Source organism: Rattus norvegicus, chromosome 12 (assembly GCF_036323735.1).
Source record: "Rattus norvegicus strain BN/NHsdMcwi chromosome 12, GRCr8, whole genome shotgun sequence".
Classification (NCBI taxonomy): domain Eukaryota; kingdom Metazoa; phylum Chordata; class Mammalia; order Rodentia; family Muridae; genus Rattus; species Rattus norvegicus.
The window spans coordinates 32,045,318-32,068,078 of NC_086030.1; the positions used below are offsets into that span (position 1 = coordinate 32,045,318).

Sequence of the window (22,761 nt, forward strand, 5' to 3'; positions counted from 1 at the left end):
GGAAATAGTTCGGTGGATAAAGTGCTTCCACCATAAGCAAGAGGACCTGACTTCTGAACCCTAAGAACTACGTAAAGCCAGACCCAGCAGCACACACTGCAATTCCCGTGCTCCTATAACAAGATAGGACACGGAGACAGGAGAACCCCCAGAAGCTAGTAGGCTAACCAGCCTGGGGTTCACAGCCTTAAACGACAGGGACCCAGTCTCACACAGAGTAGAAAATGAGGACAAACACCCAGGTTTGTCTCCTGACGTCGACTTCTACACTCTGGCATGTGTAGACCCACTCTCCACACCCAAAAAAACAAACGACATAAAAAAAAAAAGTTTAATTTTAAAAAGAAAAGAAGCTAAAACCAGGCAAGATGGTTTTATATTTATAATCCCAGAATCCAGGAGTCAGAGACAGGTGGCTCCGTGGGTCTCACGGACCAGCCAGCCTAGTCTATTTGGAGAATCCCATGCCAGGAAAAGACCCCATCTCAAAAACACAAGGCAGACAGTATCTGCAGAACCTCCCAGGTTTGTGGGTAGGTGGGGGTTCTGCAAACATCAGGGCTGGCAGAGTGTCAACCTGAGCAGGACAAGAAGGAAACTCAGCTGAACGGGACTCAGTAGCTGTGCCGGTTCAAACTTCTAGAGTCTGACGCTGGGCAGTTTATTTCAGGCATATCTAAGCACAACATAATTTTGGAAAAAAACTTTCCCGATAATAATTAACTCATTCTGTATGCACAACAAAGCTTAAGACATGATTACACTGAAACTCTTTTTCAAAGCACACGTGACCTCTTCCTGATAACCAGAATAGTCGGGGGAGTCCGGTGTGGCCTGGCCCTACAGAGAGCACGGAGCTCACCAGGCTGTTAACTACAGCCATTCCCAGCCTTCTAGGTGGAGAAGAGGTTAAACATCGCCTCCTTGGAAGAGACAACGGTGTGTTTAACTCTCCTGCCTTCCAGTGCTGACCTGTGAGCACAGCGACCTGTGCCCACTACAAAGGTACATGGCGGCCACACGCACATGTGCTAGTGTACACACATGAGCTAGTGTATGCACATGCACACTAACACAGCTGGGTGGCAGGGAATGAGAAGCCAGTTGGCAGACCCCTGGAGTTGAGGCCGTGTCTGACAGAGCCCAGGGAGGCTCTGGGCTGGAGTCAGCTACAGCAAAGAGAGAAGGCAGGAAACAGAAAACCAAGTTATTATACCCCATGGAGGGAGACACACAGATGTCAGATGCCCTCTCCCAAGTAACATTCTTGTCAGCTCTCCCAAAGCACATGACCGAATGCTTCAGGAAAGCTCAAATTTCCAGGCAGGTTGACACTCGAGAAAAACACCCCCCTCTTTGCTGCTTGGCAGTCCCAGGACTTGGCCCCCTATCACCCCTATTAGCTAGGACCACTTCACTGACTGGGCACTCACTTCTGGGCAAGACTACGCAGACAGACAAAGCCCTGGTCCTGAAGATGTTTCTGAAAGAGTCAGTAGAGCTTAGCGATGAGTACCATGGAAGACGAGAGGAGAGGAGAGGTACAGCTGGGGCAAGGAGAGCAGGAGAGGTTACTACGCATAGAACACAAGGGGGTGTGTGAAAATGTAAGTAGTCGGGTTGGGAATTCAGCTCAGTGGCAGAGCACTTGCCTAGCAAGCACAAGGCCCTGGGTTCAGTCCCCAGCTCCGGGGGGGGGGGGGGGGGGGGGGGGGAACGACGACAAAATAAAAAAAAAGAAAATGTAAGTAGTCGACCCTTGTTACTCAGCCCAAAATCCCTAAAACTCTTTAATTCACTGTCTTGCCTGTGACATGACTCACCAGAGAGCCCTTAGATGACTCCAGGACAAAGGCCAGCAGCCAGGAAAACCAACCACGTGACTAGAATTTAATCACTAATGACCAACGATTAAAAGGACTATTATGTGATTAATATGCAAGATGAAGCCTAAGAGTTCCCAGCAAAGGTCGTTCTCGGGTGTACAGAGAGAATTTGAGGTCAGCCTGGAATAAAGGAAAGCTTGTCTGAGACAAAATCTGTAAGGCTCTGAATGGGGCCAATGACACGACTCAGTGGGTGAGTCACGGCACTTGCCACCAAGCATGACGACCTGAGTTTGAGCCCCAGGACCCGCATAGTAAAAAGAGCCAACCCCGGCAGGCTGTCCTCTGAGCTCCAAGTTGAGTGCAGTGGTGTGCGTGCACATACACACATACGTGGTAACTTCAATAACTCACAGCAGTCAGTGCAGGTGGTCACAGCTGTAATACAGCGTGCACAGAGCCGCACTGCTGGCCTGAGGCGCATTACTACTGTGACTCTCTGAGGAGCCTGGGCCCACACTGTTACATCCTTGCTCTCTTCCCAAGCAACCGCTTTTCCCTTAACCCTCATGCTTAAAAATCTACATGAAAGTGTTTCTGACTAAACTCCAATTCTGTCCCCACTGACAAAGTAATAATGACGGGCTGGAGAGATGGCTCAGCAGTTAGGATCAGCCTACTCTTCCAGAGGACCTAGGTTCGAATCCCGGCATCCACGGAGGTTCACATCCATGTGTAGCTCCAGTTCCAGGGGACCCGACCCCTTCTTCTGGCCTCCAAGGGCACTAGGCATGCAACAGACATGTAGGCAAAACATCCACCACATAAAATAAAGTCCTATAAAATGTTAAAGTAACAATTACAAGGCCAGCAACACGGCTCAGTGGGTAAAGTCACTAACTGCCAAGCCTGATGCCCCGAACTTAAGCCCCACCCCCCAATCTACCCCCCACACACACACCCTGTCTTCCCTGCTCTCTAGCCATATGGCAGAAGGAATGAACTGACTTCTGCTATTTGTCCTATAGCATCCACACAGGCTCAAACACACACTAAGTAAAGTTTTTCTAAATGAAATAATGATGATGAGAAGTATTATTCCAAACAGACCACCTGAGACCGGCTCAAACCAAACAGCTATTCCGTATAACATCCACAGGAGGGCAGTAGAACCCTCTCTAGCGGCACAAAAATAATGTTTCTATAAAGATGGCAGGCTTACTCAGTCTCCTCTTAGAAAGCACTCAACAGTTGTGACCCTCATTCCAGAGAAGCTAGAAACACACGCGTCCAAGAAGAGCAGTCAGGGGAGTCTGGACCACACATCTCCAGTCCGGGTCCTACTTTAACATCTGCCTTCCCTGCCTCTAACACACTGACTGCGAGGACTAGGCATGTGAACTTGCCAGAGAGAGAGCCCATCCCTGACACCATCACCATCACTCACTTCACACTGGTGCCTGGCACATCCGACAACAGCTGACAGCCACAGGCGCCCCAAGTCGGTTATAAACGCACCCCAGAAAAAAAAAAAAAAACATAATCAAGCTTGCTTCATTACCAGTGTTCGACGACAACTCTTTCTACCTCCATTGTGAGATTCTCACGTGTGAAATATAGTGTCATGTCACAATGTTGACTGTGCCTGAAGTCCACGCCCTATCCCCACAGCAGAATCTCCATCCTCCAGACGCAGACCAGGGCTTCAGGGTCCTTCGAGACCAGAACCCACAGACACGGGGTCCATCAGAAGGATGCCATCCACCAATTCCAGAAAGGAACAAAGAGAGAAGGGAAAAGGGAGTAGAAGGCTGACAAAGCTAACTGCTCAGGGGTTGGGGATTTAGCTCAGTGGTAGAGCGCTTGCCTAGGAAAGCGCAAGGCCCTGGGTTCGGTCCCCAGCCCCGAAAAAAAGAACCAAAAAAAAAAAAAAAGCTAACTGCTCACAGAGGGTTTCTGGAATTTTCTTTGAACGCTGGGAAAACAAGAGAGAGAGGCGTGCTGCAGAGTGCTCACCTTGGCAGTGCCCGTCTGTGATCCGTAGAAAATCTTCACTCCAGACACGTGTGTATGCTTCTCCTGAGGGGAGAGGGAGCTATCAGGAGCTCCTGGGACACTCTTCTCCTGGGAACGAGTGACCTTGAAGATGAATGAAGGAAGAGAATCCATCAAGACTCAACCTCAGGCAGGGGCAGGGGGATCTCTGAGTTCAAAGCCAGCCTCATCTACAGAGATCCAGGACTGCAAAAATAAAATCAACTTCTCCCGCACTTTGAGAGGTCCAACAATGAACACAGACTTTGTCCTTGGTGTCATTCTCTTCATCTTTCTGGGTGGACATCTCGACTTATCCTTAGTCGAGCTGGGTCCTCAAAAGGCAAGACCCACTTCTTCCAGGCTGCATGATGCCCACTCCCTGCAGAGGAAAGCTGGAGCCTCCCCTTGGCATTTACCGAGGACTGGTTCCAGGACAGATGGACAGACACAGCTGCAGGACCTCACTCTTTAGGGAGAAGTACACAATGTCTACCCTTCCTTAGAGCACGTTCACAACAAACCATTCCACCATCCCAGCCCAACCTGGGGAATCTGAAAGCAGCCACATCCTACCCCACAATGGAGGATGGCTTCCCTACAGCTGCAGAGACGAACCTCCCACATTCTACAGGCTGCAGTTCCTTCCAAGACCGCAAGGCCACACGGGATTAGAACACAATTACAGGGCTGGAGAGATGGCTCAGCAGTTAAGAGCTCCAACTGCTCTTCCAGAGGTCCTGAGTTCAATTCCCAGCAACCACATGGTGGCTCACAACCATCTGTCATGAGATCTGGTGTGTCTGAAGACAGCTACAGTGTACTTGTATACATTAAATAAATAAATAAAAATCTTTAAAAAAAAAAAATAAAACCACAATTACATACACCTGGCCACGAGGACCAAGATTGGGGGACCAACCTGACTCTCAGCTGAGTCGCTGGACAACCTTCCTCCTGTGAGGGAGTCAACAGTCACCAAGACTGATGTCTTGCGGTCAGAGCAGCTCTGACGGAGACAGCTGCTCTGCTCAGAGGATGACACAAGTGTGTATTCACACGCACAGACCACCACCACCACCACCACTGATGTTCAAGTAACTTTGTTTTGTTTTATTTTGTTTTGTTTTGTTTGGGGGTAGGGGCAGGCAGGAGGGTATTGTTTTTGTTTTTTGTTTTTTGTTTTTTTTTTTGGTTCTTTTTTTCGGAGCTGGGGACCGAACCCAGGGCCTTGCGCTTCCTAGGTAAGCGCTCTACCACTGAGCTAAATCCCCAGCCCCGGTATTGTTGTTTTAAGACACTGTCTACCTATATATCCCAGGCTGGCCTCAAACTAATCATTCTCCTGCCTCAGCCTGCGAGGTCCTGGAATTATAAGCCGCCTTCTCCGAACCTAGCTTCAATCCTTCATATAAAATGGCACAGAATTGACTTAGAGCCGACAGAGATCCTCCCAGAGGCTTTTAAATCATCTGTAAATACTTATGCTTGACCCAGTGAAAATGTTATATATAGTTTTTACACCGTTTAGAGAAGGGTATTGTTAGCTCTATCCTCCAAACTAAAATATCCCTTCTAGCAGGTAAGCTCAAGAGAGGCATGAAACCCACGAGAAACTTAGAAGATTCAAGAAGCTCCCACCATGGTTATATAAGCAGCAAACCATTGCTAGAAGAGACTTTCCGGTGGAGCTGCCTGGTGGGTGTGTAGGGGCCCTTGGTGTTTAGCATAAGCCACGCCCAGCAGGCCTTTCAGGTGATGCAGCTTCCCAAGAGGCAGGCATGCTGCTGGCCACAACCCAAGAAACTGACTGGCTCACGAAGGGGACTTGGATAAAAACATGTCTTCACGGGGTTGGGGAGCGGTAGCGCGCTTGCCTAGGAAGGCCCTGGGTTCGGTCCCCAGCTCCAGAAAAAAAAAAAAAGAACCAAAAAAAAAACAAAAAAATAAAACAAAAAAAAACATGTCTTCAGTCTGGCATAGCCCTCTCCTGGGGTGAACAGAAACAGTATTTGAGAAAACGTCACGTGACAGGTGAGAATAGTAAGTCAGGACAGGTAAAGGGGTTTGGTGCCATGCGCGTGTACATGTTCATGTTCAAGTGCCTGTGCCTGTGCCTGCGAGCGTGGGAGCGTGGGAGCGTGCGTGCGTGCGTGCATGCATGCATGAGTGTCTAGTAATCATCAAGGACTGAGGAGGGTTCGGGATTCCCTGGAGCTAGAGTTACAGGCATTTGCAAGTCACCTGACATGTGCCGTGGGTGCAGACCTGGGGTCCTCTACAGGAGCACTACGCATGCTCTTAACGGCAGAGCCATCTCTCCGTGTCCAAAGCAGCTTTTATGTGGATTGTGGGAACTGGCCCCGGGTTTTCAGACTGTCAGGTCTCACAGCAAGTGCTGTAACCCACTGAGCATCTCCCCAGTCCAGAGCCAAACCTTCTATCCTTTCAACTTAATCCTAAAAGCACCAGGATATGGCGGGCAAACTGCGTTCTTGTGTTCTGACCTTTAGTGGGTGTAAGGGAAAGATTACCTCTGATTCCTGGAAGGTGCAAAACGGCTTTCTCTTTCTCATTTATTTATCCATCTACCTCTTTAATTATTTTTATCTCATTATTTCTGTTCTGGTTTGGTTTTTGTTTTTCTCTTTCATTGAGACAAAGTCTCTCTACGTAGCCCTGGCTGTCCTGGAACTCACTCTGTAGACCAGGCTGACCTCAAACTCAGAGATCTGCTTGTATCTGCCTCCGGAGTGCTGGGATTAAAGACACCTGGGTATTTTTCTCTTTTGTAAGTTAAAACTCCATTATAAAAAAATCTTCCTGATTCTAACTTAGACCACTATGGCACAGTCTGTAAAATGTTAAGAGGAAAAAAATTAAGGCATTTAAAAAAATTTAGACAAACAAAAAGGTGATTTATTATGGTATGGACATTAGGCTCAGAGATGCCCGCAAGTAATCTCAACACTCGGGAGGACTGCTCAAAGTTCAAGGCTAATGGCTCCACAGTGTGCAGCCAGGGATACGTAACATAGCTCTCTCTCATGCTACGTGAGTAGGCAGGCACAGGCTCCTGTAGCCAAGCTGGCTGACTAGAGCTCAATTCGGAACCTACATTACGGAAGAAAGGAACCAACTCCCGAAAGGTTTCACCCCTCCCCCAGGAAGACGGACAGATATTATGGAAGGAACCAACTCCTGAAAGGTGTTGCCCCTCTCCTGCACAGACGGACAGACAGACGCACGCAGGTGCGCGCGCGCACACACACACACACCCCCCCCCAAATAAATAAATGAACACCAAAAAATAAAAAATAAGAACTCGGGCTAGGGAGATGGCTCAGCAGTTAGGAGGATTCCAAGAGACCCAATGCCCCCTTTTGACCTCCAAGGGCACAGACCTACATACATGTGGGCCAAAGACTCACACATATAAAATAATTTTTAGAAAAAAAGAAAGATAGAAGGGAAGATGGATCAGGCATCACAGATCCATCAACTGCACATACACACACACACACACACACACACACACACACACACACACACACACAAAGGACCTGAGTTCAAACTCCAGCACCCACATAAAAAGCTGGGTGTGGTGACACAAACCTTTAATCCCAGTGCTGGGAAGGCAAAAAAAGGGGAGGAGTTCTGGTTCACTGGCCAGCCACCATGGCCCAATAAGCAAACTCCAGGTTAAACGGAAGACCATGGATCACAAAATTAGACGAGGCGGCAGAGGCAAGACTCAGCTGTCAAGAGCACACACACCGCTGTTCCAGGACCAATACCAGTTACAACCACTTGTAACTCCTACCCTCTTCTGGCCTCCACAGGCACTGTACATATACCACACATGGGTCCCTAAGTAGAAATAAAATCTTTTAAGGGGAGAAGTAGAGAGAGAAAAAAAACGACCCCAATTACCTGCTTCTTGATGATGATCTGGACACAGAACCAAAGCGTAACTCCCAGGGCACAGCCCATATATATGTAGAACCTGTTCATCCATAGGGACAGCAAAGGTGACGAGAAGTCCCACACATCCAGAGGAGGACCTGAGTTTAAAACCACACACAAAGACCCCCGTTGATGTTTTAAGAATTATAAGCAAACTTCACATTCAATGGTCTAAGAAGCATAGACCTCTGGGTGAGTTTTTTGGTTGAAACAAAGTCTCATTTTGGAGCCCAGGTCACTCTCAAACTTAAAACAATCCTCTTGCCTCTGTGTACAAATAGTGCCATGACTGACTTCTTGTTGTTGCTGTCATTGTTACTGGTTGTTTTATGACAGAGAGCCTCTCTATACAGCTATATGGCTGTCCTGGAACGCACTAGGAAAGACCAGGCTGGACACCTGCCTCTGCTTCCCGAGTGTTGGGAGTACAAGCATGTGCCACCATTTAAAAAAAAAAAATTTGTATTACTTTCAGTTATGTGTAGGCATGTATGTGTGTGTATGTGCACAGTGACACAATTTAAAAGGATTTATTTGTATTACTTTCAATTACTTGAGGGCATGATGAACCCAGAGGTGAACCCCTGGAAAAATAGCAAGCGTCCTTAACCACTGAGCAATTTCTCCAGCCCACGCTTGATTTGTTTTCATTCAGAGCCTTAAACACAGAAGCTAAAAGAAATTTTTTCAAAGGACTAGAAATCTGAAATTTATTTTCCCAGGAGCAACAGCCTCCTCCTTGTACATTCAGTAGGCTGAGGTAGGAGGAACACTGTTAATTTTTAAGGCTAACCTAGGCTACATCCGAGTTCCAGGCCAGCTTAGCCTACATAGCAATTTCCTAAGCCGCCTGGGTAGTGAGTTCCATGTGAGTTCCCGCTATACACTGAAGGCCGAGCCAGTTACTACACAAGTTGAGTTCCCCACCCGGGCTACATGGTGAGTCCCAAATTTTCCTGAACTACACAGTGCGTTCTAAGTTAACATGGAATACAAAATACGGCCCTTTCAAAAGAAAAATAAACAGAAGTAAAATAAAACGAAGGAAGGAAAAATAAGACACAATAAAAACAAAAAGTAAAACATCAGCTGCAGCTCTACAACCTATGGCCCTACGTGGGGAGGGAAGCTGTTTCCTCCTGCCCGCCCCAGACCCTGGCCAGCCCGGCCTCACCCATCCTCCACGGAGCCCGAGCCCCACAAATCGCCAGCAAACACAGAGAACCCGGGACTGAGATCAGGAAGGTCGGGTTTACAGGGCTAGGGAAGCCATGCCGCCCGCAGGCCCGCCCGCATTGGCTACAGGGGACAGAGGCGGGCCCCGAAGAAGAAGAAGAGGGAGCTAGCGGAAGCTCCAACCTCCTCTCTGATAGGCTCAAATAGAAAAGAGGCGGGACCAGAGAGAAGCCATCGATCGTAACCCTGGGAAAGATGTTAGAGCACTTCCTGTACTTCTCTGATTGGTTCAGAGTGTAAAGGGGTGGGTCTGTGGGAAGCTCCATCCAGAGCGGGAGATGCAAAAGCCAACGTGCTTCTGGCTCCACTGGGATTGGCTCAGAAGGGGAAAGGGCGGCACAGAGGGCAGTACTTTCAAGAAATCAATGACAGCCTGGCATGGTGCAGGCCATTAATCCTAGCACTCCAGAGTCACAGGCAGGCGGATCTCTGGGAGCTCCTAGTTAGTCCCCGTAATAAGCTCCAGGACATACGTATGCCAGGGCTATAAAGAGACCTTGTCTCAATAAATCAATCAATCAATCAATGGAAGAAACTAATTCAGCTTGGTGACACAGGCCTGTAATTTCATCGCTCTTGAGACTGAAACAGAAGGATCACGAGATACAGGATAGCTACTATTTAGAGTCTCACTGTGTAGCTCCGAATGGCCTTAACTTGCCTATGTAGAACAAAATGGCTTCGAATTTACAATGCAATTAGCCTGCCTCTGACTCCCAGGTGCATAAGGTGCATAGGCCAAGAGAAATTGTATTTACTTCTTTAAAGAAATGTATAGATAGAGTTTTCAGACACACCACAAGAGGGTATCGGATTCCATTGCAGATGATTGTGAGCCACCATGTGGTTGCTGGGAATTGAACTCAGGACCACTAGAACAGTCAGTACTCTTAACCACTGAGCCATCTCTCCAGCCCCTCCAAGAGAATTTTTAAATAAGAAACAGAGAATACGGAATCTAAAAAGCAAGCAAACAAACAAAACAACAGACTAAGGGCAGCCAGGTGTAGTAGCACATACTTCTAATACCAATATGGGAGACTGAGACAAAATGCAGAGGATTGGATTGCCCATGAATTAGAGATTGGCCTAGGCTATATTGTGTTCAAATAAGCAAAACAAAGCAAAACCTACAATGACTATAGTATGCAGTCTATATGTACAGTGGGCGGGCTTCTTTGCATTTTATCTGGAACAAATCGACTGTAAAGAGAATTGTTTATGTTAGGAATAAAATGTGAAGTGCATATTAGATCAGTGTCTGATAACGGTATACTGAAATACTTAAATATTTAAGAATAAAACCATATGGGGTTGGGGATTTAGCTCAGTGGTAGAGCGCTTGCCTAGGAAGTGCAAGGCCCTGGGTTCGGTCCCCAGCTCCGGAAAAAAGAACCAAAAAAAAAAAAAAAAAAAGAATAAAACCATATGATGATTTGTTTTGAAGGCGATGATGAAAAAGGTTCTCAAGCAATCGAGGCTGGCCTCGGACTCCCTGTGCTGGCGAAGATGGCCTTGAACTCTTTGTATCCTGTCTATACCTGCCAAATTCTGGCATTACAGACGATGGCCATCCCGCGGGGTAATTTGTTGTAAAATAATACAGTTAAAAGAGGGAGGATAGAATAAGAATGAAAACAGGGGGGCTGGAGAGATGACTCAGTGGTTAAGAGCACCGACTGCTCTTCCCGAGGTCCTGAGTTCAAATCCCAGCAACCACATGGTGGCTCACAACCATCTGTAATGAGATCTGATGCCCTCTTCTGGTGTGTCTGAAGACAGCTACAGTGTGCTCATATATATAATAAATAAATAAAATATTTTAAAAGAATGAAAACAGGTGGATAATTATTGAAGCAAGATGGAAGCTCGTTACACTTTTTACCTCCTTTTTCCCCTCTAAAATTCTCCTTTAAAAAGTTAAAAATGAGTGCAGCGTTTAAACTCTGCAGAACTATTCAACCAGAATACCAAGTTCCCACCGGGACACTAAACATTAGTCACCAGCCTATAGCCATGACTGGCGCAAGTAAATGACGTCACCACCGAACAGAACGCCTTCCTTTGAGGGCGGAGATGGAGGGCGCAAAAGTCACACTGCGCAGGCGTAGTTGCTTTCTTCTACCGGGTTTGTACCCACCTGACGCATGCGCAGTAGGGCAATCGGGTACGCAGTAGCTGCTGCCCCGGAGTAGGGACCGGAAGAGCCGCGCACTCTTTGGGCGTTAAGGGTTCGCGCGCCGCAGGGTCGTTTCAGCTGAGCACTTGGAGTCCCCGCGAGCTCGAGATCTGTGAGCAGCCACCATGTCGATCTTCACCCCCACCAACCAGATCCGACTGACCAATGTAGCCGTGGTGCGGATGAAGCGGGGAGGGAAGCGCTTCGAAATCGCCTGCTATAAAAACAAGGTCGTCGGCTGGCGGAGTGGAGTGTGAGTGATGCTGCGTCCAGAGTTCAGCGGACCGGCCACTTCGAGGCCTGGTCTTCTTAACCCTGGCTCTTGAGAGTACCTTTCAGGACTGGTTTGCCTGATTCGGATTGGGTTTTGGTTTGAGATTTTGTTGGTGTCATAAAAACTGCCAGCTATAAACTTCGTCAGAGCCGGGTGGGACTATGTCTGTAATCCCAGTGCTCAGGATACTGAGGCAGGAGGATTGCTGTGAGTTCCAGGTGTGTTTGACCCTGTCCTAAAAAAAAAAAACAAAGCTGCAACCACGAGGACCCCGAAATCGCGGTGGCCTCTTGGATTAATGATTAAGACGCTATCACAAAGAAAAGAAACATTGTCATTTTTCCAAGGATAGTAGTCCGGAAGCTAATCCTACACCTACGAATACTGAAATTAGTACAGCAAACGTCTCACACACACACCTCAGAATCCCCCGTTTCCCAAAGTGCGTATAATGTCTTCGCTACTGCCATCTAGGGACAGACATTCCAGGACGCAAGCACCACTCCCCACCACACCCTGAGTTTTCTTACATAAAACAATGACGTGGTTTTTCCCTCCATAGTGCAGTGGGAGAATACAGATACTGTCCTGAGTTTTCGATTGGTCCTGCGCAGGTAGTCACCAGAGAGAGAGTAATTGTGTGTGTGTGTGGGGGGGGGGGGGTAGTGATTTCTCCTTTTTCCTTTAGGTTTTAGGCTTTAGGTTTTGGGGGTGAGGGTGGGGGATTGAGGCTTGTCTTAAATTTCCCTGCCTCTACTTCCTAAATGATGGATTACAGATGTGCACCTCACACCCAGCTTGTAGCACTTCCCTTTTATCTTGTTGGCATCTTGTGTTTAAATGTGAGTGGATTTTCAGCTGTCCAGTGGATTCACATAGGACTTTCTCTCCTGCCCTTTCAAGGGAAAAAGACCTTGATGAAGTTCTGCAGACCCATTCAGTGTTTGTCAATGTTTCCAAAGGTCAGGTTGCCAAGAAGGAAGACCTCATCAGTGCATTTGGGACCGACGACCAGACTGAAATCTGCAAGCAGGTAGGTCCTGCCAGCTGCAGCATAATCCATTCTCATAATCATAGCCAACATCAGAACCACTGGTTTTCTTGGGGAGGTTTTGTTGTTTTAGATTTTTTTTTTCAAGTTAATATTATTGGGAGATTTGGGGAGGTTTGTATGGTATTTGTTGCTTTTTTTTTTTTTTTTTTTTTTTTGACCTTTGAGACGAGTCTCACTATGTTGCCCAGGCGGACATCAAACTCAGCGGATAGCTATGCTGGTAGGGAACTTCAGATTCCCCAGCGTCGTGCCACCTCACCCACATCCATTACTTCTAAATACAGTCACAAAGAAAAGAAACTTTGTGTCTTAACTACTGCCATCTAGGGACAGACATTCCAGGACCCAAGCACCACTCCCCACCACACCCTGAGTTTTCCTCACATAAAACAATGTCGTGATATTTTCCCCCCTCCAAGATTAAATGGGAGAATACAGATATGGTGGAAGGGGAGACAACACACAGTATATCACTGTGTAGCTCTGGCTGGCCTCGAACTCAGTGATACATCTGCCTCTGCCTCCTGAGTTCTGTAATTAACGGTGCATTCCACCATGCCCAACTTTTTTTTTTTAGTGTACACACACGAGTACAAATTGGTGCAAGGTGTGTAAAAGACTAGAAAATGACCACAAAACTAAAATTGGATCCCCCTGGACCCGGAGTTAGAAGTGTTTGTTAGCTCTGTCGTCTGGGTTCTGGGACTTGAACTCCAGTCCTCAGGAAGAGCAGCTGTTCCTTCTCTCCACCCCCCACCCCAGGGTCACATTGACACAAACCTTGGATTTGTTTATGCTGCTTTAATTGCAAGAAATACCAGTCACTGTTAGTAGGAGTCTACTCTCTATGCACACCCATCTTTATTGAAACAAACTAGAAAGGGGCAAGAAGTTTAAACACCTGTATTAGAACACATAGGTGGCCAAGGTGGCGAGGAGACTGCAGTGAATTAGAGCCACGTGGTGGGAAGGACGTCTTCGTACGCAAAGGAGATGCAGGAACTTCTCCAGTCCTCCCGATTCAGGATGCTGAGGGTCATTTCCACATTACTAAACCTCTCAGAATGTAAATGATTGACAGGAGAGAGATTGCCATTTCTGGATAGGCATCGTCAGAAGCAGGAGCAGTGCTCTGTGCCTTAGCGTCTGCTCCACAATCGGCATAGTGAGAGTTGGTTGTTCTGTCTGAGGGTTCTCCTTGGCCTTCAGCGACTTTTCTGTAACGCCGCTGACGGTTCCCAGACCATTTCTGCCAGTTTTAGGTTAAGGCTGCAGGGACATTAAATATTCTGCCAACTTGGGGCATTGAAATTCGCTATTTCCTTTCTAAGCCCTGACACTGGACCCGTCTCTCAGCCCATCCTTAGGAGCTGCATAACTGCCCACTTCTCCATCTTTGTTTTTCAAGACAGGGTTTCTCTTCATGGCCCTGGTTTTCCTGGAAATCACTCTATAGACCAGGCTGGCCTCAAACTCAATCCGCCTATCTCTGCCTCTCGAGTACTGGGCTTAAAGGCATGTGCTGCCACCAACTGGCTCTGGTTCTCCATTTCATCAGAGCCGTCCTAGAATATGATAAACTCCTAGATCTGTTTATGTTTGTTCTTTTGCCTTAGAGACAATAGGTGCCACCATGTCCAGCTTCTGGATTTTTTTTAATCAAACTTTAGAAATTAACTTTTCTAGTAAGTCACTTCATTTACCTGACTGCTTCCCACCCCCAACCCCAAACTTTTTTTTTTTTTTAAAGCAATATCTCACTATGTAGCTCTGGCTAGCCTACAATTTGTTATGTAGACCAGGCTGACCTCACCCTCAGATCTTCTAGGCTCTGCCCTCAAGTGCTGGGATTAAAATTGTATGCCACCACATCTACCTATAGGGTTTTAGGGGGACTCTGTGGTGGTGGTGGTGGTTCTGAGGATTGAATGCAGGACCTTTAGCATTCGAGGTATATAATATCACCAAACTTCCTATTGTTGCCACCCGTCTTAGTCAGGGTTTCTATTCCTGCACGAACACCATGACCAAGAAGCAAGTTGGGGAAGAAAGGGTTCATTCAGCTCACACTTACACATTGCTGTTCATCACCAAAGGAAGTCAGGACTGGAACTCAAGCAGGTCAGGAGGCAGGAGCTGATGCGGCCATGGAGGGATGTTACTTACTGGCTTGCTCAGCTTGCTCTCTTATAGAACCCAAGACCACCAGCCCAGGGATGGTACCACCCACAAGGGAAGGAACCCTCCCCCCTTGATTACCAATTGAGAAAACCTTGCAGCTGGATCTCGTGGAGGCATTTTTCTCAAGGGAGGCTCCTTTCTCTGTGATAACTCCAGCTTGTGTCAAGGTGACACACAAAACCAGCCAGTACACCACCCTTTAATATAGTCCCTCATGTTGTGGCCCCCAGCCATAAAGTTATTTTATTGCTACTTTGTAACTGTAATTGTGCTACTGTTAAGAATCATAATGTAAATATCTGATATATAGGATATCTGATCTGCAACCCAAAGGGGTCGTGACTGCTCTAAATGGACTTTCTCCCTGTCCCTCAGTAAGTGGGATCAGGGAGCTCCTTATAATCTGGTGCTGGATTTAGGCAACACATGGTTCTGCATCAGCAGCTACAGTAGATGACACTTCCTTTCCTCCCTGCTAATTCTGTGCAGTGGAGAAAGAAAACTGGAACTGATGGGGGCTTTCTGTATGTTCTGCCATTTTAGATTCTGACTAAAGGAGAAGTTCAAGTGTCAGATAAAGAACGGCACACACAGCTGGAGCAGATGTTTAGGGATATTGCCACCATTGTGGCAGACAAGTGTGTGAACCCGGAAACAAAGAGACCCTACACCGTTATCCTCATCGAGAGAGCCATGAAGGACATCCACTACTCCGTCAAACCCAACAAGAGCACCAAGCAGCAGGTGAGGGGTCATCATTGTCCTCAGAATGTAGGACCATGGAAGGATCTGATGCTCCTTGGCTCCCCATCTCCGGTGCTGGGATCAGAAGCACACACTTCTAGTCAGCCCTGCTGTGCTGGTGATGGGAAGCAGGGATCTGAGCATTCTGGGCAAGCACTTCCAGCTGAGCCCCACCCTTAGCAGCTGCCCCCGTGATGGAACAGAAATACACACAGAACTCTTACTTCCCGTCTAGCTCAACCCTTTCAAAACACACTTAGACTTTGAATCACACGAACGCTTTCCCTGTTTCTGTTTATTAACAAATTTCATACAGCTCAGCCGGCCAATCTGCTACGTGCCTGGATTTCAAATGCTTGAGAGGCTGAGACCATCTCAGAAAATAAAATCACCGTTTCTTTAGAATAGTCAACTCCATAGCACTTTCACAGAGCTTACAGCCTTTTCGAGTTAGGAATACTGGTTGGTGTCTTCATCATGAGGGAGGTGGAGGCAAAATGTCATCCTTCCCTACCTAATGAGTTTGAGGCAAGCTTGGACTGTATGAGAAACTCTAAAAGAAAGGCCAGGGGAAGTGGCTGAGTCCATAAGAACATTTGCTGCACAAGAATGCAGACCTAAATTTGGATATCCAGAACTTGGATGAGACGCTGAACTGGGTCCCCTGCTTCTGCACCTGTAACTCCAGTGCTGTGGGGGACAGAGGCAGGAGCTTTCTGGGCATTGCTGTCTACCTGAGCAACTCCAGATTCAGTAGAGACCCTATCTGGAGAGGACAATAGAGAGTACGGAAGAGGGCAGGCAATAGGACACCCAGCATCCTTACAGGCTGTGTCATGTACCAACATACACGCATGCACACTCTTACATTTTCATATAGCATGTAACGTGTTCAACAGACCACGAAGTACAGTTGATCCATATAACTTAACACACTGCCTGAGCTGTCAGCGCTCCAGCGGTTTCCTGACTTAGCCCTGATCGTGAACATCCAGAAAACAGAAAAGGCCTGGCAGAAAAATGGAAGGAGCCAGAGAAGAACGCGGATACCCAGGAACTCTGGGCGACATCAGAATTTCCATTCTCACAACCCACACTTCTCTGTACAGGGAAAAATCACATGGGAGGTCATCAAGGGACTAATGACTTCACATGCTTCATGTGTGAGAGGGCAGCCACCTGTACACCGTTCCCTTTCCATAAATCCTCAGAGTCCCCAAGCCCAGTCCCATGTCTCCTCCACATGCAGCTCAGGTGAAACTTCCTGTGGGTCAATGCCAGAGATACCAACAGGAAGGCCTGTCAGAACTTACATCTAAACTCAAAGCTCTCCAGACCATTAGGCATCCTAACACTGAATGGCTAACAGACTTTCAAGGAAGCCATTGAGTCTGTCTTATCTACCCCATGACAGTTTCTCAGGCAGGGGTGGACACAAAGTGGGAAGTTCATTGCTGGACGGCTCGTGGGACGGCTGTAGTCCATTTTCCCAAGGAACATTTGTCTGGTCTCACACTGTTCTAGAATTAATGTGAACTGAGCTATGGGCTCAGGTCCTCACAGTTCATGGCTTAGAAGTCTCTGGGGCCAACTGAAAGACATTTTGTCTGTCCTAGAGAAGTTCGCTTATGTTTGCAAATGTGTATACTTCCCACCCCACACATTCTCTTGCTTTTAGAGCGCTGAGGGCAGCCCAGGTCCTCATGCATGCTGGGAATGCTTCACCACTGAACTGCACTCCCAGCAAAGAGTGTTTTTTCCACTTCACAAAAGGAGACACTTCGATTTTTCCAGGTATTTCTAGGGTTGCGTGTATCTTGGCCGTGCAGCCACGCGCATACTGCGGCTTTGTGGAGATTGCGTGGTGTGTGTCCGTGCAGCACAAACGCTAAACCGCAGGCCCTCCTTGTGTCTTGAAAGGCGCTGGAGGTGATAAAGCAGCTGAAGGAGAAGATGAAGATCGAGAGGGCGCACATGCGCTTGCGCTTCCTCCTGCCGGTGAACGAGGGAAAGAAGCTGAAGGAAAAGCTGAAGCCCCTGATGAAGGTCGTGGAGAGTGAGGACTACAGCCAGCAGCTGGAGATCGTAAGGCGATGGGGGTGGAGCGAGCAGCATGGCCGGGCCCGAGAGTGTGACCTTGACCCGTCATTCTTGGCTTTTACCAGAGTAGCCGCGTTCCTGACCGTAATTCGTTCCTGACCGTAATGCGGTGCTTGTTACTTTTGCAGAGCTGTGACCCAAACTCTTGAGAGAGCAGGTTAAAGGAAGTGAGGTTCATTTTGGCTCAGTCTGAGAGGGCTCAGGTCCACGACTGCTTGGCCCCATGCTCTTGGGCAGGGCAGGAAGGAGAGGAGATGGGGGACTGGAGAGCAGCTGTGGCTTAGTCAGGCCCTGAGATCCACTCCCTCCTTGTAGACCTCAGCCACTAAGGTTCCCAGATGAGGCAAAATAGCACCACCAGCCGGAGATAAGACTTGGAACATGTGGGCCTGTGGGGACATTTCATATTTAAACCATAGAGTAATGTTTACAAGGTGTAGGCCAGGCTAACGTGCCCAGGTGTGAATAGGATAGTGTAGTTAAGCATTCACACGATTTTCTTTTTTGGGGGAAGGGGGGTATTGGCCCCTTCTGGGTTTTTGTTTTCTCTATACAAGTTGCTCTGTCCTTGATATTTGGATTTTTTTAAGATTTATTTATTTATTATATATGAGTACACTGTAATTGTCTTCAGACGCACCAGAAGAGGGCATCAGATCCCGTTAAAAATGGTTGCAAGCCACCATGTGGTTGCTGGGATTTGAACTCAGGAACTCTGGAAGAGCAGCCAGTGCTCTTAACCACTGAGCCATCTTTCCAGCCCATCATATGATTTTATTTGCATCTTGTCAAAGCATTCATAACAGAATTGTGTTAGTCATATTCACTTTCTTTAAAATAATAAGATATATTTTACACTGAGTCTTCTCTTTTGGGGTAATAGTAAAAGTGGGGCCAGGTGTGCACCTCTGTCATCCCAGCACCCCGGAGGTCAAGGCAGGAGAATCATGAGTTTAGGGGCATCCTCAGCTCCATGGTCAATTTGAGACTAGCAGTACCAGCTCTAAGCATTAGCAGGGAGAGGATTTGATGCTGGGGTGGCTATGCTATTCAAAAACAGCTAAACGTCTGAACATTCCAGAACCTACATGGCTTCTCAGTGCGTCTCCATCTGTTTCACAGGCGGTGGCGGCTGTGAGGAGGTGACCTATAAAAGTCTAATGCTAGATTTCACCCTGGAGAGGACCATAGTGTGCTACAGCCCTTTTATAGACAGACAGACAGACAGACAGACAGACAGACACACACACACACGGAGAGAGGGAGGGAGGGAGGGAGAATCTGGATTTTTTTTTTTTTTATTTTATTTTATTTTTTTTTTTTTTGTTTTGTTTTTTGTTTTTTTTTCAGAGCTGGGGACCGAACCCAGGGCCTTGCGCTTCCTAGGCAAGCGCTCTACCACTGAGCTAAATCCCCAACCCCTGAGAATCTGGATGTTTTAGAAAGGAGTAAGAAGCTAGGGATTGAACCCAGGGTCTTTTTTTTTTTAAGTTCATTTAATGTATATGAGTACCCTGTGGCTCTCTTCAGACACACCAAAAGAGGGCATCGGATCTCATTTCATTTGTAAGTAAAAATGCAAGCTGGATGGTAGTGGTACACTCCTCCCAACACTCAGGAGGAGAGGTAGGCAGATCTCCTGAGTTCAAGCTCAGCCTGGTCTAGAATGAGTTCCAGGGCTACACAGAGAAACCCTGTCTTTTTTTTTTTTTTAAATATGAGTACACTGTAGCTATGTTCAGACACACCAGAAGAGGGCACCAGATCTCATTACAGATAGCTGTGAGCCACCATGTGGTTGCTGGGATTTGAACTCAGGACCTCTGGAAGAGCAGTCAGTGCTCTTAACCACTGAGCCATCTCTCCAGCCCCTAGGAGGAGGGTCTTAAAGCCCACACCCACAGTGACACACCTACTCTAACAGGGCCACACCTTCTAATAGTGCCACTCCCTGGGCTGAGCATGTAGAAACCATAACAAGGGGTGAGCCCCAAAGTCCAACAGTAGGTACTTAGCATCAAGGCTAGACCCAGCTGCTGCCCTGGCCTCCACGTGAGCAGCACCTAGAACTCAGCCCTAGATCTGCCCTGAGCGTTAAACCTGGGTTTATTCTGTGCCCTTACCCATCTTCCCTTGGAAACCAGCTGTCAATCATTGCAGGTATGCCTCATCGACCCAGGCTGCTTCAGAGAAATTGACGAGCTGATAAAAAAGGAAACGAAAGGCAAGGGTTCTCTGGAAGTGCTCAGTCTGAAAGACGTGGAGGAGGGAGATGAGAAGTTTGAATGACACCGAGTAGGTCCTCAGCGCAGCACAACAGCGGGCGTCCGTCTGTCCTAGCAGCAGCAGCAGCAGCAGCAGCAGCAGTGCGTTTCTGGGACCTGCCAAAAGCCCTCTGGAGCAATGTGCCACTTTCCATCCTGTGTTAAACATTGGCCTGGGTGCCTGGTATTTTTGTTGTCAATTGGGGTTTCCAGCCAAAATGAAAAGAATAACCCAAAATACAGAGTCCAGAACAGCTGTTCACTGATGTGTATGCCTTTCTGGTTCCACAGGGAAGACCAGAGGCAGCGCTGGATAAGAAGGTAGATTTAGTACGTGACAGATGACTGGAGAGGGTCTGTATAACAAAGGGGGACGCCTGCTGGGAAGGAAGATGTGTTCTGCGTAATGAAGTCCAGGTCTGGGGTGTGAGCTTGGAGAGATCTTTCTGTCTCCCTACGAATAGGTGTGTAATGAATGACTGGGGAGAAATTGAATTTTTAGTTTTCAACAAACATGGTACCACAACTTAGATGATTCTTGGGAAAATATATAAAGTCATTTAATACTAATCTTAAAAGTTTATAATATATGTTAGGATAGTTAAAAATTATATGTAATCAATAAAACTTATTTTTACTAAGCTCTGGCCTGCATTTCTAGACAGCTTCCTCTTACTCTGGTTTTGTATTCGGTACTTTTCTCACTGGGATGAAATGCCTGAAAACGACTTAAGGAAGGCAAGCTTTACCTCAGCTCACAGTGAGGGGTGACAGGTCTTCACAGCAGAGGAGACGATGGCAGGATGGCCAGGCAGCTGGTGCTCCATCTGTGGTCAGGAAGCAGAGGTGAATGCAGATACTCAGTGGGGACCCCAGGACATCCCACAGACAGGAGACCCAGATGTGACCAGAGGTCTGTTCCCACGGGGATTCTGGATTCTGTCAAGATGGTGGTCTACCAGCCATCACAAACTGGGGCCGGCGTGGGGAGTTAGTCACGGGTCTGCTTTGGTTTGTGATTTGACGGTCTTAGTCAAAGGCCTTTAATCCCAGCACTTGAGGTACAGGCCATCGATCAACTAACAGCACAAGAAATTTGGTTTTTAGAGGCAAAAAGCCCAGCTTTCACAAATGGGCAGGGTTCCAACTGAAAGGAGTAGATGAAGGACAGACAGAAAAGACTCTTAACACCCAGAGAGTGGAGCGAGCTGCTGTTCTTCCCCACTCCCCAGCCCCAAAAACTATGCGTGCGTGCATGCTCAGAGGCTAGAAGAGGGCATCCCTAGAGCTGGAGTTAAGAGTTCTGAGCCCGATGTGGGTGCTAGAAATTGAACTTAGGTCCTATGGAAAGCAAGCTCTTAAGCACTGAGCTGTCTCCAGCCATAGCCTGCTTTACTGGTGGCTGAGGACACACTAAGGATTTATAGGTAATTGGCCGGGGTATCTTTAACCTCTGCTGGTTTGTAGGATGTGTATCCTGTGCCCTGAGGATAGAATCCAGAACCCTACTGCTTCGCTGTGCCCTCAGCGGCTCACTGGATGTACTCACCAGCCCTGGCTCTTAAGGTGTTCTGGTAGCATTCAGGTCAGGTTCATGGTCTCATACAAGGTCTTACACTCTTTGTACAAAGACCCATGGATTTGTTGAGGTCACCTTACTAGGAAACACTGGCCACCCTTCTTCCTCAGGGCAGGGGATACTGGAAGTGCTTCTGGCCTACACCTTAAAGGACACCTATCAGGCTGGAGAAAGACGACAAACCAAGTAAATCCAGATGTTTTATTCTGTAAAGCACATGTGCACATACTTCAAACACAGAAAATCAATGAGGGAGGGATGCCATCACAGATCAGCTAGTGACCATCATGCAGCAAGGGACGGGAGATGGATCTGCTACCCTTGGGTCCCACAGTGCCTGCAGGAGGGTCAAAATACAGGAGGCTGGGTTCCTATGCACTGCCAAGAACAGACAGAAACGCCAGGTTCCAAACGAAGAGAACGTACACACAGAATCAAAACTGATTCAAGTCCTACCATACGGTGAAAGACAAAAGGAAAGATCAATGTGATCCGAAACAACCATTTCCCAGGAAGTCACTGACTTCTGACACACCCACACCTGAGGACAAGCCAGTGCTGCTGGGGTCAGAGGTCTCTAGTGGCCAATCTGACATGCCATTTTTGAGGTTTACCACCAAGGAGCAGCTGAGGACCAGGCCCAGATGTGTCTGCAGTCCCCTAAACTCAGCCCACAACCTCCTTCCCCAGCCATCCTCCATCTGTCTACCTGCTATGGCGAATACTTGGGCTTTAAAATATGTATCTGGCCTCAGGATGGGTCACTCTCAAGCATTTTGGGGACTTCCTCTCCCCAGGTCTTATGGTGTTCCTCCTTCCCACCCTCTACAAATCCCAGCCACTGCCTGTCATTAACACAAGGATGACTAAGAGGAACACAGCCGACAGACCAATGAAGGTGATTTCTTCTCATGTCTTACTCTACTGGGTCTTACTACTTAATCTGAAACTTGATGGTCCTGATGACACATTCATACCAGCTAAGCCACGTGGGTTTTCTCCATCCTGCCTGACAAGGCTCTCAAAGTCTAAGGGAAGACTAAATGAAATTCACACATTAGCCATCTTATAAGTAACTCACCTCTGCTTTAAAAAACATTAGGGCGTCACCTAACTACAGTGATTATTTTCACAAGCTTCAATTTAGAACAAAAATCCAAAGTATTGTTTTCCATCTAAGAATGCCTGGGATAAAATTCTCTAGGCCAGTAAGGTTCGGGATACAGCAAGTTAACTGCAACTGAGACAGACCTACAGTTACGGGACAGAAGTGCTGACATACCTAAGTAGTTTTTCTTCCTGTGAGACAGGCTATCAGTATGTG

At 47.5% G+C, this 22,761-nt stretch overlaps 2 protein-coding genes across 5 annotated transcripts in view; one reads left to right on the top strand and one right to left on the bottom strand.

The window, feature by feature from the left end:
* Positions 1-9,137, bottom strand: part of Tyw1 (tRNA-yW synthesizing protein 1 homolog) — an 86,257-nt gene extending 77,120 nt beyond the window's left edge. The window contains exons 1-3 of the mRNA NM_001107137.1: positions 9,001-9,137; positions 7,794-7,924; positions 3,843-3,965 (exon numbers count right to left, since the gene is read on the bottom strand). Of these exons, the coding sequence (NP_001100607.1) occupies positions 3,843-3,965; positions 7,794-7,924; positions 9,001-9,004 (258 nt within the window). The 5' untranslated portion in view covers positions 9,005-9,137. The remainder of the gene's footprint in view (positions 1-3,842; positions 3,966-7,793; positions 7,925-9,000) is intronic.
* Positions 9,138-11,331: 2,194 nt separating this feature from the next.
* On the top strand, positions 11,332-20,499 carry Sbds (Sbds, ribosome maturation factor). 4 transcript variants are annotated; one of them, XM_039089219.2, is made up of 5 exons: positions 11,332-12,129; positions 12,419-12,548; positions 15,294-15,494; positions 17,415-17,579; positions 19,755-20,499. In XM_039089219.2, exons 3-5 carry the CDS (start codon positions 15,354-15,356, stop codon positions 19,881-19,883), a joined length of 435 nt encoding a protein of 144 aa, XP_038945147.1. In that variant the 5' UTR covers positions 11,332-12,129; positions 12,419-12,548; positions 15,294-15,353; the 3' UTR covers positions 19,884-20,499. The 4 variants fall into 4 exon arrangements, with proteins under 4 accessions (XP_038945147.1, XP_038945149.1, NP_001008290.1 ...); XM_039089221.2 differs by having other exon boundaries at positions 12,478-12,548; NM_001008289.1 differs by having other exon boundaries at positions 11,340-11,494.
* Positions 20,500-22,761: the final 2,262 nt, after the last annotated feature.